The sequence below is a fragment of the Tiliqua scincoides genome, chromosome 1 (assembly GCF_035046505.1).
Source record: "Tiliqua scincoides isolate rTilSci1 chromosome 1, rTilSci1.hap2, whole genome shotgun sequence".
Classification (NCBI taxonomy): Eukaryota; Metazoa; Chordata; class Lepidosauria; order Squamata; family Scincidae; genus Tiliqua; species Tiliqua scincoides.
This window is the reverse complement of record NC_089821.1, coordinates 252,532,799-252,547,670: the sequence shown is the minus strand read 5'-3', so window position 1 is coordinate 252,547,670 and position 14,872 is coordinate 252,532,799. Positions and strand designations below refer to the sequence as shown.

General features: G+C 43.7%; 1 protein-coding gene across 2 annotated transcripts in view; it reads left to right on the top strand.

Moving 5' to 3' along the window:
* Positions 1 to 14,872, top strand: part of SPATA17 (spermatogenesis associated 17) — a 115,294-nt gene that overhangs the window by 78,233 nt on the left and 22,189 nt on the right. For both annotated transcript variants that reach the window (XM_066611708.1, XM_066611707.1), the window contains one exon: positions 4,470 to 4,602. In XM_066611708.1, coding sequence (XP_066467805.1) covers positions 4,470 to 4,602 — 133 coding nt within the window. The remainder of the gene's footprint in view (positions 1 to 4,469; positions 4,603 to 14,872) is intronic.

Sequence of the window (14,872 nt, the reverse complement as noted above, 5' to 3'; positions counted from 1 at the left end):
GTTGGTACTGCTGTCTAGATGATAACTTTGAACTTAGTTTGTCAGAGTTGCCAAAGAACCAGAGTACTAATAGTGCAGGAAGCAAGGTGCTGGAGCCTTAGTGTTGATGTCCTGATTCAAAACCTTCCTGCTGTCTTCCTCAGGTTTTACTACTATTTTACTTCCTCAGGTTTACCATTTTACTACTAAAACATAAATCCATATTATTCTTATCCTGCACTGTATTTCCCTTAAGAGATTTGCAGGACTCATCACAGTTCCATGTAGAGTTGACTTATACAACTTGTTATTCAAAGCTGAACACTGGCCAGGTATGGTAGTCCACCAAGGGGCCTCAATAAACGTCCTGTTTTGCTATCTGCCTGGAACTGCAGAAATAGGGAGGTTGCGAAGCACTATTGGAAGACCACAAACATATCACATGTGGGCTTTACTCAGCTTGGTGGATCACAAGTTACTCAGCCTTGACCCACTATGTTTCCCTTTCCCAGTTTCCTTTCCTACAGCGAAACTCTTCCCCTTACCCCTGGGTAAGCCATCACAGCCCCAGTGGGTCTCCTCAGACTTATGCCATGCAAAGAGGTGGCAAAAGTCCAAGGAGCGTGGAACGGCTTGCAGCTGCTCCGCTCCGCACTGCTCAGGAATAGGGGCAAGGATCTGGCATATCTCCTGGGTCCCAGCAATGCCTCCCACTCCCCACCCACTTACGCTCCAATCACCCACCCCTCACCCTGGAACACCTCCTCCCTGCCTCCTCCCCACTCTCCCCAGACCCTTGCGTTGGCCAAGCTCAGTCGATGCAAACCTCCCCTGTCAAGTCAATGCGGAGGCTGGATTCAGCCTCCACTGGCCAGCATGTGTCCCTGCAGCAGCCCAGCCTCAAGGAGGCACAAGTGTGCCTTGCAGCACATTTGCAACCCTCCTGGGCTGGCGCAAGGGACTTGCGCTGGCCCAAAGTGCAGTTTGGATTGTGCCCCTACTTGCATAACTGAAACATCTTTAGCAACACACCAAACCATAATTGCCACCAAGTCTCTGTAGCTTTTCAGGGATCTCTGGACACATACCATCTATAAATGAGCGTGCAATCCAGAGTGCTCATTGTGCCAGTAACAAAGCTTTTAAAAATCCTTGTTTTAAAACTATTTTTTGCCATGCTTCTCTGGGCAGTAGAGACTTTTTCAGTGCTTGGAAGTACAGGTAGCGTTGTTGTTGGTGGGGCATGTGTCATTTCTGAAACCTCTTGCACACACAGCTGCCCAGCCAGGTCTCGCCCATTCTGTTTTTTTTTTGCTTCTGATTTTTTTTTCGGTAGTTGTGTGCAGTACTTTACATTTGTCTCAGCTGAACTATGTCTTGTCAGTATTTGCCCAATGATCAAGGCTGTAAGGATCGTTCTGAATCCACATTCAAGTTAATTATATAGCTTAATGTGACTCACAAAATATAATTAGATCATGAAATCCCTCACTTTCTCCAAACATGTGCATGATATGTTTCCATTCTGGTTATTGCCATCTTGTTTTTATTTTAAAAATGCATTGGTTGTTCTGGAATATAAAAGTAACCTTTACTTCTACAAGTAATACTTCCAAGGAATCCTCCTATGCTTCTCCAACAGAGTAAGCCAGGTTCATTGTCTTTTATGTTTTATAACATGTTTAGAATGCTTTTCTTATTATACAGATACTTTTTTTTTTAAATACCTTGTTCTGAATATTAAGGCTACCATGCATTCCATGCATTCATGGGCAAATTCCTAAGCTACCAGCCTTGTCATTTCAGTCATCGTCCAATCCCCAGAGAAAGCCAATTTTCTTTCATGTCTGAACAAAAGAAAAATGTACTATTAAAATGCAATTCAGAAGTGATAAAAACTGTAAGTGGAGCAGCCGGCTTTCAGCACCTCCTATGTATACTCAGGGACATTGGGGCCACATTAATTTTGTGTGTGTGTGATGTCCATCCCATGTGCAAATTAGCCCTGGAAGTGCTATAATCTGTCTTATATGAGAGCCACCTGTCCCATGAGTATATACATGCTTCTGTAGCTTTGTATAATTTAAAGCTCTGCTACTTCTGTGCTTTTGTTTTGTTAATTTTCAAGAGCCCTTGGTTTTAGAATTCTTTATGGGCAATTTGAGTGGCCAGATGCTAATAAAGACCAATTTGTTTCTCCACAAGGAAAGTTTATTGATATAATTTACTGTTGATAAAATATTAAATTCTTCCAGTAAAGGGTTTTTAAATTGGAATTTAGCAAGTTAGTTAAAATAAGAAGACTAATTTTTTTAGGCACCCTTGCAAAAGTTGTACACAGCAATTAAAATCTTATTATTGTTAGTCCTTTGAAAAACATTCTCTTTTTAAAGATTTTTTTTCATAAATGCATCTGTTCCCAGGGAAGACATGGGTACATATAATTATCCTTATGTGCTCACTACAGTATTGTGGCAACCTTTTTTATTCCTCAGCAGGCCATTGTGTTTCTTCTTTTAGCAAGAATTTATCTTATAATGCAATCCTATAGTGTGCCCCCATATCTGCAGGGGGTCCATTCCATGAACCCCCTGTGGATACAGAAACCCTGGTTACGGGGGTTGCCTATCTCTGCAGCAACCCCCACGCGCCCCCTCCCAAGTACCCATTAATGTGCTTTTGGCTGCAATTCTATCCACACTTACCTGGGAGTAAGCCCCATAGACTATCACAGAACTTACTTCTGAGTAGATATGCATAGGATTGGGCTCTTGAGACTTACCAAAGCAAAAATGATCTTTCTTAACAGGGTCACTATAAGCAAGCAAGCTGTTCAGGGGCCTCCTGGCAGCGTAGACACATAAAAAAAATTAGATCAAGGTTAACAGGAAGCAGTTAATTTCTGATCTAGTTTTTTTCAAGTATCCAGGCTGTTGAGAGGCAGCCTGAACATTACTGTAAGTTTGTATGCTTATAGTTATAGAGATTCTGTTAAGCAAGACCATTTTCACTTCCGTCTCAAAAACACATTAGTGGGCATGTCCGTCCGTACGTCCCCTGCATCCATGGATAATTGAAACAGCCCACCAAGCTAAGCTCTGGACCCTCCCATGATCCCTGATACAACTTCCCAGTGCTTGGGAGATGAACAGTAAGATAGACCAAAGTATAGCAGAAGTGATGCAAGCCATGCTAGCTCAAGGGTTCTAGGAGTTGCCACCTCAATATAAGTCTCAATTATTTGTTTATTGTACTTTATTATCACTTTTCCTTCAAGGAGACCAGGCTGGTGGGGGCTGGTTCACCGCCACCATACTTCACAACAGACTTATGATGTGGCTTAGGTTGAGAAATAGTGACCACAGGCCTCTCCCACTTTGAAAGTACACAGTATGCTGGCCAATCTATGAGGCAGTTGCCTCAGGATGCAGATTGGTGAGGGGAGCTCCTATTGTTACGCTAGGGCATGGATAGGCAACTTAAAGCTCATGGGCCAGATCAGGCCTGACACCCGAAATTATCCGGCTTGCAGGCAGAGGAGGCCAGTGTGGGCAGAGAAGGGAGCTGGCTACTGTGGTCCTCCTTCCTCTCTGGTTTGGCTATTCACCCTCCCTGAAAATTGGAGGAACTGAAGAGGAACTTAGGCAGGCTGGGCTGGAAGTGCATGGTAGGGATGGAAAGGAGAAGGGAGAGGGTGAGGCACCAACTGATCCTTGCTGGCATGTGCTGCTTGGAATGTTGGCCAGGTGGTAGCCAGAGCAACCAGGGAGTGTGTAGGGGTCTCAACTAGTGGTGGGCATTGCAAGTCTTTGGGTGCTGCCTGGGTGATGGTTAAGTGCCATCATTCCTGCCTTGTTCACACCCTCTCCCCCTTGTGTGCATCTGGCCCCTATGCTACCCTAGAAGCTCTGTGGGGGGAAAAAGACTCCTGCTAGGAGTCCCAGAAACATTTTTACACTGCCTCCAGTAAATTCAGTGCCAATTTTATTCTCTTTGTGCCTCAAAGAATAATTTACTCATAAAACAGGCCACACCTCTGTTGTTTCCATTGAGAGAATAAAATTTCATTTAAAAATCAGTTTTCATTTTGTATTACTGCTTTGCTTTTTGCTTGTATTTGTTTTGTTTTTGCTTCTTAATTATGTTTTACTCTTATTGTTTGTATTTAGGGTGATTGTAGGGTGTTTGTACCCCCCTCTGTTTGGGAGGGAGCAAGATTAAGATATCTTAATAAATGTGTAATTTACTTTCCACCATATTACGCAGAATGGAAGTCATAGGAGCAAAGTGAAGTGAGAACTTCTTTGAAAATGCATTCATTAGCTGTATAGCAACATTGATAGATTATAGCTACACAAAATAGCTATACAAAATTTTGTACACAAAATACAGGGATAAATGCTTCCCATATTTTATACTGGTTTCTTGTGATTTACCTGACTTGTAGTAGTAGAATGATAAAATAAAGATATATGTATTTCACCTTTCAGATTTCTGCCATTTTCATACAACATCCCTGATAAGTACGTTCCATCAATCCAAAGAGCAAGTAAATATGGTCAATCCAGTTATGGACTCAAACACTTCCGGGAAGAACATCCAGAGAAATGGATTGCAAACAAGGTGAGCTATCTTGGAAAGCCAAACCACAGTTACAACTTCGAAGACTTGTTAAAATATCAAAATCAATTCATTCTAGACTCTCAGGAACAGGATTTCAGGGAGCTCAAAGGGCAACAGAGGAGTTCTTTCCTTCCCTCTGCAGCCCCCTGCACTTCCTGAAAATAGCACACAACCCTATCTGTATCATGTTCAGGCCTATGGCCCAGATTCTGTAAGATCAAGTATCTTTTTTATATAAAGAATATCACTTTTCAACATAGTAATTCACAAAGCAGTTTACATAGAAAGAAATCAATAAATGATTCCCTGTCTCCAAAGGGCTCACACCCCTAAAAAAAATACAGCCATATTTTATTCCCACCAACTTCTTCCCAGCAACAGCCACTGGGAAAGACACCATGTTAGGGTGAAGAGGGACAGTTGCTCTCTCCCTGCTGAATATAAGAGGGCACTACTTTAAAAGGTGTCTCTTTGCCTAGTTAGCAGGGGTACTTTCTGCTGTGAAAAACACTGAAAGTTGAGAATAGTTGGCCCTTTGCAACAGGCTTAACAAAGGATAGAGGATTAACAGGCTGCCTCTTCATAGAAATGAATGAAGAAGCCCTTGTTCCATGTGTGCACTGGTGGCCACCCCAAACCCAAAGAAGGTTTCAAATCAAAACTTTAGATATAGGCTGATGGGTTCTGAGCTGTCTGTGACAGATCAGGAGAGAGATCTTGGGGTGGTGGTGGACAGGTCGATGAAAGTGTCGACCCAATGTGCGGCGGCAGTGAAGAAGGCCAATTCTATGCTTGGGATCATTAGGAAGGGTATTGAGAACAAAACGGCTAGTATTATAATGCCGTTGTACAAATCGATGGTAAGGCCACACCTGGAGTATTGTGTCCAGTTCTGGTCGCCGCATCTCAAAAAAGACATAGTGGAAATGGAAAAGGTGCAAAAGAGAGCGACTAAGATGATTACGGGGCTGGGGCACCTTCCTTATGAGGAAAGGCTACGTCGTTTGGGCCTCTTCAGCCTAGAAAAGAGACGCCTGAGGGGGGACATGATTGAGACATACAAAATTATGCAGGGGATGGACAGAGTGGATAGGGAGATGCTCTTTACACTCTCACATAATACCAGAACCAGGGGACATCCACTAAAATTGAGTGTTGGGCGGGTTAGGACAGACAAAAGAAAATATTTCTTTACTCAGCGTGTGGTCAGTCTGTGGAACTCCTTGCCACAGGATGTGGTGCTGGCGTCTAGCCTAGACGCCTTTAAAAGGGGATTGGATGAGTTTCTGGAGGAAAAATCCATTATGGGGTACAAGCCATGATGTGTATGCGCAACCTCCTGATTTTAGGAATGGGTTAAGTCAGAATGCCAGATGTAGGGGAGAGCACCAGGATGAGGTCTCTTGTTATCTGGTGTGCTCCCTGGGGCATTTGGTGGGCCGCTGTGAGATGCAGGAAGCTGGACTAGATGGGCCTATGGCCTGATCCAGTGGGGCTGTTCTTATGTTCTTATGTTCTAAGGTCCGTGTGTACTTTCTAGAACCCCTTCCCCAGAAGAGATTGGGACTGATGTTTTTTTGGTTTGTGTGCTGTTATTGTTTATGAAGAGGAGTGAAACAGGTTGGAATATTTCCGTAACAGCAACAAAGGAAGTTAACACTGATAACTGTCACTTTTGCCTTTTCTTGTGACCAAATTGAGATATGAGCAAAAACATGTTGTTGTGTGCAGACAGTTTCATTGTTGTCTGATTTGTCAAAGGCATTGATGTTTCCTGGAAGTTTTTAACATTGCAGAAATAGCTGTTCAGTGGAAAGAATTCAATACAGGATAGGATGTTAAAAGTTTAAAATCTGAACTCATGTAGATTATCGGTCACAAAGCATGAAATGGAAAGAAAACCACTGAACAATTGCTTCTTGGCTTCTTTTGTGAGTTCTTGTCAGCTTGAGGAAGCAAAAGATTCTGATTTTATGTAACATCCCTGTGGACTTTAGAACCGATTATAGAAAAATTTATACACTTGGTCTTGATATTTTACACCATGATTTTATCAGATGCATCTTGAGATGAGGATTAAAGCATGCTGAGTGTATAAACAGTTTACAGTTCTGTAGAGTAACATTTAAATTATTGTTGCACCAGGTGTAGATCTGTTGTGACACATTCCAGTTTGTATCAGCAAGACAAGTGCTATTTTTGGATGCAGTCCTGCTCATAGTTCTGCTGCTTAAATCCTGTTTAAAACAATAGGATGCAGCTGCCTAAATGTGCTCAGGATTGCAGCCTTTGGCCCAAATCCTAACCAACTTCCCAGGACTGGCATAGTGGTGCCAATGGGATGTTGCTGCATCCTGCAGTTCAGTGGCACTCACGGAGGCCTCCTCAAAGTAAGGGAATGTTTGTTCCCTTTCCTAGGTGCTGCACTGCCCTTATGTTGGTGCTGGAAAGTGGGTTAGGCTTGTGCTCTTTGTCACCTAATTGCTTTGGACCTTTAACCCATAACCCTGATGTGATGGACAAAAGCAAACCATTGTTTGCCAGTTCGGATAAAGCAGCAAATTAAGGTTTGATCAAACCAATCTGTAACTAATTTAAATGGGCTGCATGAGAGAAGGAGGGAAGGAAGGAGAGAAGAGTTCATTCTTGTAATGCCAAGTCATACCTTTGTTTTATGCATAAGCCAATTCAGTGACATCAGTAGCCTGGTTAGGAGTGATTTAACACACTTTTAAAGAAATGCTTCCTGATGCCGAACAATTCTGAATCTAATATTTTAATAAATGATATTTAAAATCTTAATTACCATCAAGAATTCCTGACCATAGTTCCTTGCCAGTCATACCCCTATTTGTTCCAATAGGTGTTGCTTTGGTTAAGTTTAAAAACTCTTCATTTGCTCCCTAAATACCTTCCATATATATTTCAGCTTAAAACTATTTACACTATCATGTAGTTGATACTGTGTATTCTAGAGACCAGTGCCAGTGCTCAGAGAGCCAGTGCTCATTTGCATCTTAAAGTGATTATGCTAGATGGATTCACCACTAGGGTGCATGCTAATGTAACATCTGAGAGGGTCAGGGATTAGTCAGGGATTTTCAAAGTTTCAGCACTGTAACCCACTTCATCCTCTGTGGTGGGTTGCAATGCTCCTGATGGTACTAGAGGCCTCTCCTGGCCTGGTGACCCACTCTATAGGGCTCTGCGGGCCTCAGAAAGGTCCTCAGAAGCCTCCATAAGCCACTTCCAGTTTTTGGAAGCAAATCAGAAGTGGCTTCCAAAAACTGGAAAAGGCTTACAGAGGTTTCTGAGGGTCATTCTGAGGCCTGCAGCACCCTGTAGAGTGGGTCGATGGGCCAGAAGAGGTCTCTAGAGCAGGGTTTCTCAAACTTTGAGGGAGCTTTACTCCCTCAGTAAGTTCTTGTGTGGGAAGGGCTAGGGCAGCAACGCGAACCCTAGGATCGCGTTGCGAAGGGGGGCAAGGGGGGGCTTTTGCCTTACTTTGCGTGATGTTGGGCTGCAGCAGGCTGCAGGAGGTGCAGGCAGCCCTTCACAGCGCTCCCCGATGCTTGGAACCTGCAAAAGAAGGGGGCACAAAGCACCTCCTGCAAAACGGAAGGGGAGCGCTGTGAAGGGCTGCCTGCACCTGCTGCAGCCCAGCATCATGTGAAGTAAGGGACAAGCACTCCCCTCGCCCCCCTTCACGATGCGATCCTGGGGATTGCGTTGCTGCCTCCCTCCCCTTCCCCCACCCCTTAAAGGGACGGGGGAAGTGTTACACAAACTGGTGGATAGTGACCCACCAGTTTGAGAACCACTGCTCTAGAGGTTCCAGTAAGTAATGGGGCTTCTGTAATGGTTCCTATTTGTAGCTGAACCAGAGCAAGGGTGGCTAGAAGGACCCAGATTGCGACCCACTGTGCTCCGGCTCGCTACCCACCACTTCAGGAAGTAATTTTTACTGTGCTAAGTGCATTTAAACATGAACAGGAGTACATGATAAGCATTCCCAGGTAAGGGCTACCTGAAGGACTGCCTTCTACCATATGACTCTACGGATTTTTTATACACGGATTTGACTCAACAAGAATAGCCCCTGCAAATGGGAAGGAATGTGCTGATCCCTGGAGAAGGGGAAAATGCACCCCTTTAAAATCACAGTTTAAAAAACTGCTTTTTACTGTTGCAGAGAGACAGTCATGCAAGTGATTACAGGTATAACCTAAGTATCCACATATTTTCTATCTCAAAGCTGATGAGAAGGGCCTTTTAAATTAAAGGAAAACAGTTGTTTAATAATGCTAGAGAGGGCAGCTGGCTGACAATCCATCAATCATTCTCTCTGCAGGCTTCACTCCTCCCTTCCCCCCCCCCAGCATGTGAAAGAAGGCTAAATGGCAGCGATTATCACCTTCTCCATTCTTTCCCCCTTGCTGGGGCTCCTGGTGAAAGGAGGGATTGCTGCCTCCTAGTGAAGCCTAAGTGCCTGAAGAGACATTGATTGCCTCTGTGTGCATTACAGAGGTCAGCAAGGCTGTTTTTAAACTACCAGAACAAAGAGACTTTGTTTTTTAAATTGATTTGCTATAGTTCGTTTTTTGCCATCCACTTGAGTGCTTGGAAGGGAACCCTCCCGAAAAATGAGACTCACAGCCCAATCCTATCCACACTTTCCTGGGAGTAAGCCCTGTTGACACTAATGGGACTTACTTCTGAGTAGACATGCATAGGATTGGGCTGTCAACCTGTACCTGTTCTCTCAGGTTTTTCGGGGTTATGTTTAGTTTCTGGTTTTGCTCTTGCTTCTCTGAGGTGTTGTTTTTATGATATTTTTAATACTTTGTTGTATTTTATCTGGTGTGCTCCCTAGGGCATTTGATGGGCCGCTGTGAGATACAGGAAGCTGCCTATGACCTGATCCTGCGGGGCTGTTCTTATGTTCTTATTTTAAGATATACTGTTAGTTCCCAAGAGACTATTTGAGAATGAAACAGGGTATAAATCTTTAAAAATAAATAAATAAGGGCTTTCCTGTGGCCTTGAATAAATGTTCCATGATGTCTGTCATGTACATCATACAGGTCCAACCTTGTTATACTTGGATTTTTTATACACAGATTTGACTCAACACGAATGGCCACTGCAAATAAGAAGGAATGTGCTGATGCCTGGAGAAGGGGAAAAATGCACCCCTTTAAAATTCGTTTCTTACTATCTCACAGCGGCCTGCCAAATGCCCCAGGGAGCACACCAGATAACAAGAGACCTGCCTCCTGGTGCCCTCCCTTGCATCTGGCATTCTGACATAGCCCATTTCTAAAATCAGGAGGTTGCACATACGCATAATGGCTTGTAACCCGTAATGGATTTTTCTTCCAGAAACTTGTCCTATCCCCTTTTAAAGGTGTCCAAGCCAGATGCCATCACCACATCCTGTGGCAAGGAGTTTCAAAGACCAATCACACGCTGAGTAAAGAAATATTTTCTTTTGTCTGTCCTAACTCTCCCAACACTCAATTTTAGTGGATATCCCCTGGTTCTGGTGATATGTGAGAGTGTAAAGAGCATCTCTCTATCTACTTTATCTTTCCCATGCATAATTTTGTATGTCTCAATAAAAACATAAGAAGAGCCCTGCTAGATCAGGTCAAAGGTCCATCTAGTCCAGCTTCTTGTATCTCACAGTGGCCCACCAAATGGTTCAGGGAGCACACAAGTCAACAAGACACAATCTGTGTCCTGGTGTCCGAATCTTCATCTAGTACCCTGATGTAGCCTACCTCTAAAACCAGGAGCTTGCACATAGCTATCATGACTTGTAACCTGTAACGTACTTTTCCTCCAGAAATTTGTTCAATCCCCTCTTAAAGGCATCTAGGCAAGATGCCATCACTATTTCCTGTAGCAAGGAGTTCCACAGACTAATTACACGCTGGATAAAGAAATATTTTCCCGTCCTAACTGTTAGGACAGACAAATATTTGTCTGTCCTAACTCTTCCAGCACTCAATTTTAGTGGGTGCCCCCTGGTTCTGGTGTTATGTGAGAGGGAAAAGAGCATCTCTTTATCCATTCTATCCATTTCCTGCATAATTTTGTATGTCTCAATCATGTCCCCCCTCAGGCATCTCTTTTCTAGACTGAAGAGCCCCAAACACTGTAGCCTTTCCTTGTAAGAGAGGTGCCCCGGCCCAGTAATCATTTTGACTGCTCTCTTCTGCACCTTTTCCATTTCCACTATATCCTTTTTGAGATGTGGTGACCAGAACTGGACACAATACTCCAAGTGTGGCCAGTGGCGTAGCTAAGGCGGTGCGGGGGGTAGCAGTTGCTAGTGGGCAAAACTGTGAAAATCTTGGTATGTATGAATAATACCATCATGTTATATATCATTGGAAAGGTAATTTAATGCAGAATTCAATGAAATAAACCGCATTGGAATATCATTATTCTATCAAAAGGTATGGCCAATTAACCAGAGAATTAAAACACAACTGTCTTTTGGAACAAAAAGTAGATTTGCTTAACTCCAAACTGACCTATGAAACTGATTGTTCTAAGTGCCAATGAGATGTTATTATGATAAAGCATGGAATTAATAACTTTTTCTTTATTTACTTAATTAAATTTGATTTTATCATGCAGGGGCTCTACAAAATCTTCTTTGACCCCAGGTAGCAGATAGATGCCTTAGCTACGCCATTGACTGGGGGAGGCAGCAGAGCAAATGGGTGGTGAGCTGCTGGGGGGAGGAAGTGGTTTCCTCCCACTTTTCACTTTTTAAAAAACCCAGGCCTGATGTCACTGCCAGTTGTGACATCACTTCCAGGGCAACATTTTGAGCTTGGCACTGGGCTACACAATCATTAGCTACACCACTGGGTGTGGCCTTACCATCGATTTATTCACTGGCATTATAATATTAGCCGTTTTATTCTCAATATCTTTTCTAATGATCCCAAGTATGGAATTAGCCTTCTTCACTGCCCCGCGCATTGGGTCAACACTTTCATCAAGCTGTCCACCGGCACCCCAAGATCTCTCTCCTGTTCTGTCGCAGACAGTTCAGAACCCAGTTTAGCCTATATGTAAACTTCTGATTCTTTGCCCCAATGTGCTTGACTTTACATTTACTTACATTGAAACACATCTGCTATTTTGCTACCCTTTCTCCCTGTTTGATGAGATCCTTCTGGGGCTCTTCACAATCTCTTCTGGTCTTCACGACTTGGAAGACTATCTAATTCCCCTGACTAAGGAGTTTCCTCAGCAGCCTTTGGTGAGGGACTGTGTCAAACGGCTTCTGAAAATCCAGATTTATAATATCCATAGGTATTATATCCTTGCGCCGGCCCAGGAGGTTTGCAAACATGCCATAAAGCACGTTCTCACCTCCTTGTGTGTCGGCTGGGCCTGCACAGGGACACACACTGGCCCACGGAGGCTGCATCCAGCCTCTGCACCGAGCTGGGGAGTGAAGGTTGTGTTGGCTGAGCTTGGCTGACACAGGCATCTGGGGAGGGTGGGGAGGAGGTGGGAGGGAGGCATTCTGGGGCAGGGGAAGGGTGTTCCAGGGGGCGGTTGGGCGGGGTGTGGGAGGCAGGGCTGGGACCCGGTAGTTATGCCGGATCCCAACCCCGTTCCCCAAGCAGTGTGGAGTGGCTCCAAGCTGCTCCATTCTCCATGGGTGGTGCAGATCTGAAGAGACCCATTGGGGCTGTGGTGGCTTACCAAGAGTTTCCCCTTGCCTCTAGCTGAGCCACTCCTTGCCCCAACCTTGCACTGGATACAGCTCAGGCCTCCTGCATGCCAGCACAAGATAGGATTGTGCTGTAACCTGGTTAACCTTATAGATAGATGGTTATTAAGATCAGATAGATGCTGTGGTTATTAATTACTTTTTATTGCCTCTATATTTTATATATTTATATATTTATTTATTATTTTATTTATTGGACTTGTAATCAGCCTTTCTCCCCAAAGGACACCCAAGGCAGCTAACAGCACTTAAAAACCATAAAATACATAAAATTATAAAATACAATAATAATATAAATAATAAAACAGCAAGGCCAGCAGTGTTAAAGCAATTATTTAAAAAGCAGCCATCATGCCCTCTATCAGGCATCAAATGCTTTCTGAAATAAGAAAGTCTTCAGGCCTTCGAACCTCAAATGGGAGGGAATTCCACAGTATAGGAGCCACCACTGAGAAAGCCCGGATCCCTGATCTGGCCGCCATCCCCTTCACCTCTTTCAATTGTGGCACAGCCAACAGGGCCCATCCTGATGACCGAAAAGGACAGGTCGGACTATATGGAAGAAGGTGATCTCTCAAATACGCTGGTCCCAAGCCGTTTAGAAAGGTCAAAACCAGCACCTTGAATTGGGCCTGGAAACGAATGAGCAGCCAGTGTAGTCGCTGGAGCAGCGACGTGACAGAGTCAAACCGCCGACCTCCAGCAACCACACAAGCCGCCACATTCTGCACTAGCTGCAACTTCCGGACCGTCTTCAAGGGCAGCCCCATGTAGAGTGTGTTGCAATAGTCTAATCTTGATGGCATGGACCACCGTGGCCAATTCTGACTGAGGCAAGTATGGCTGTAGCTGGCGCACCAGCCGAAGCTGGGCAAAGGCGCTCCTGGCCACAGCTGACACCTGGGCATCCAGGAGCAGCTGTGAGTCCAGGATAACTCCCAAGCTGCAAGCAATATTTAATACATTGTTGGACCAAAGCGAGTGTGTGGTTACACTCACTCACAGGAAAGCAGCAGAGAGAGACCACTGATGACTCTGCTGTCATTTCCTGACACAAGACATACATGATGCAGAAAGCAGCCACAGGTGCCATCATTGTCATGCTGATATTTCCTGTGGAGGTGGTGACAGAGTTTTTGGTGTTCCTGGAATGCCACCTGTTGTGACATACCTCTGATAAAGGAACTGTTGCACTGCTTCATATGCCATGAAGCTGAAAGTTGGGCCATTGGTAACAAACACACATTCACATTTCCACTAAAATAAGCACATACATACATAGACACATGACAGTTACTTATTTTGGCTTCCATGCTTCTGAAAGATTAGTAGGAAAATACTGTGCATTGTTTAGACATCACTCTTGTTGCAACTGTCTTCTTTGGCCCAAAGCCTCCAGATAACTAGGTCTACACTTAGAATAAGTGTGAAGTTTCGGCATGAAGAACCAACAGAGGCCTTGAATGTAATCGAATTTGATAGGTCCCATGAAACCGGACAGTCAAGAGATCAGATATACTCACTCTAATTTTTTCAGTTGTCAAAATGCTTGCACATGTTCATATCCATTGAAGCAGAAATGATAGCCTACAGCCTTTAATCAGAAGTGGAATTAGTTTTACATGTGATGGCAAACAACTGATTTTTAATGGCAGCAATTTTTGCTATTTTCTTTGTTTTCAAAAATCAGGAAATGGTCTTTTAAGTTGTTCCGTATTGGTAGGGCATTGTCTTGTATTCCTGATTATTGGTGACTTACAGCACAGCTGCAGGCCTCTTCCCTTATTTTCACATGCATATTTGGGCCTAAATGGATTTTTATTATGTACAAAGCATAAAAATAGCCAATATTCCAAAGAATTAATTTAGAGAACCTAAGCATATTGCACAGAACATAAAGTTGACCTTTACTGTCTGCAGCTTTTGAAATGGAGTGGGATGTGGAACACATCATAGGTTTAATGTGGCACAACACTGTCTGCAGAAACTTGGGTGGGACTGTGACTGCCTGCCCATTGCACCCGATGATTGAATCTGCCGTCACCAGCATCCTGATAATAATGAACATTCAGCTTAACGACCGTGATTATGATTATCATAATTGATGTGCGAGTGCAGTGTGTGGGGATCATTACAGCTAAACTGTACGGCAGAGAAACATGGGTTAGTTATGGATAATTTTACTTTTACTCACTGATTGGGATAAAATATGCTTTTTCAAGCTCAACAGTCCATCCTATTGCAATTTTAGGAAGAAGCCTGCATGTCTGAATTGATTCAAGCATGCTACAAAACAGTCAGTCTAGCTGTTTGTTTTAAATGGTTTTGTTTCATTAATATTGTCAATTAATTAAATAACTAGGTATCAACAAAGGGAAACCTCTTCTGGGTGCCAGCTGCATTCATCAGATGCCTAGTTGAAATTGCTCCTTGCATATGCTGAAAAGAAGCCATGTTATTCACAAATGGTACAGTTCTGTTGATGAAGGCAAAGTCACTTTAGTTCTG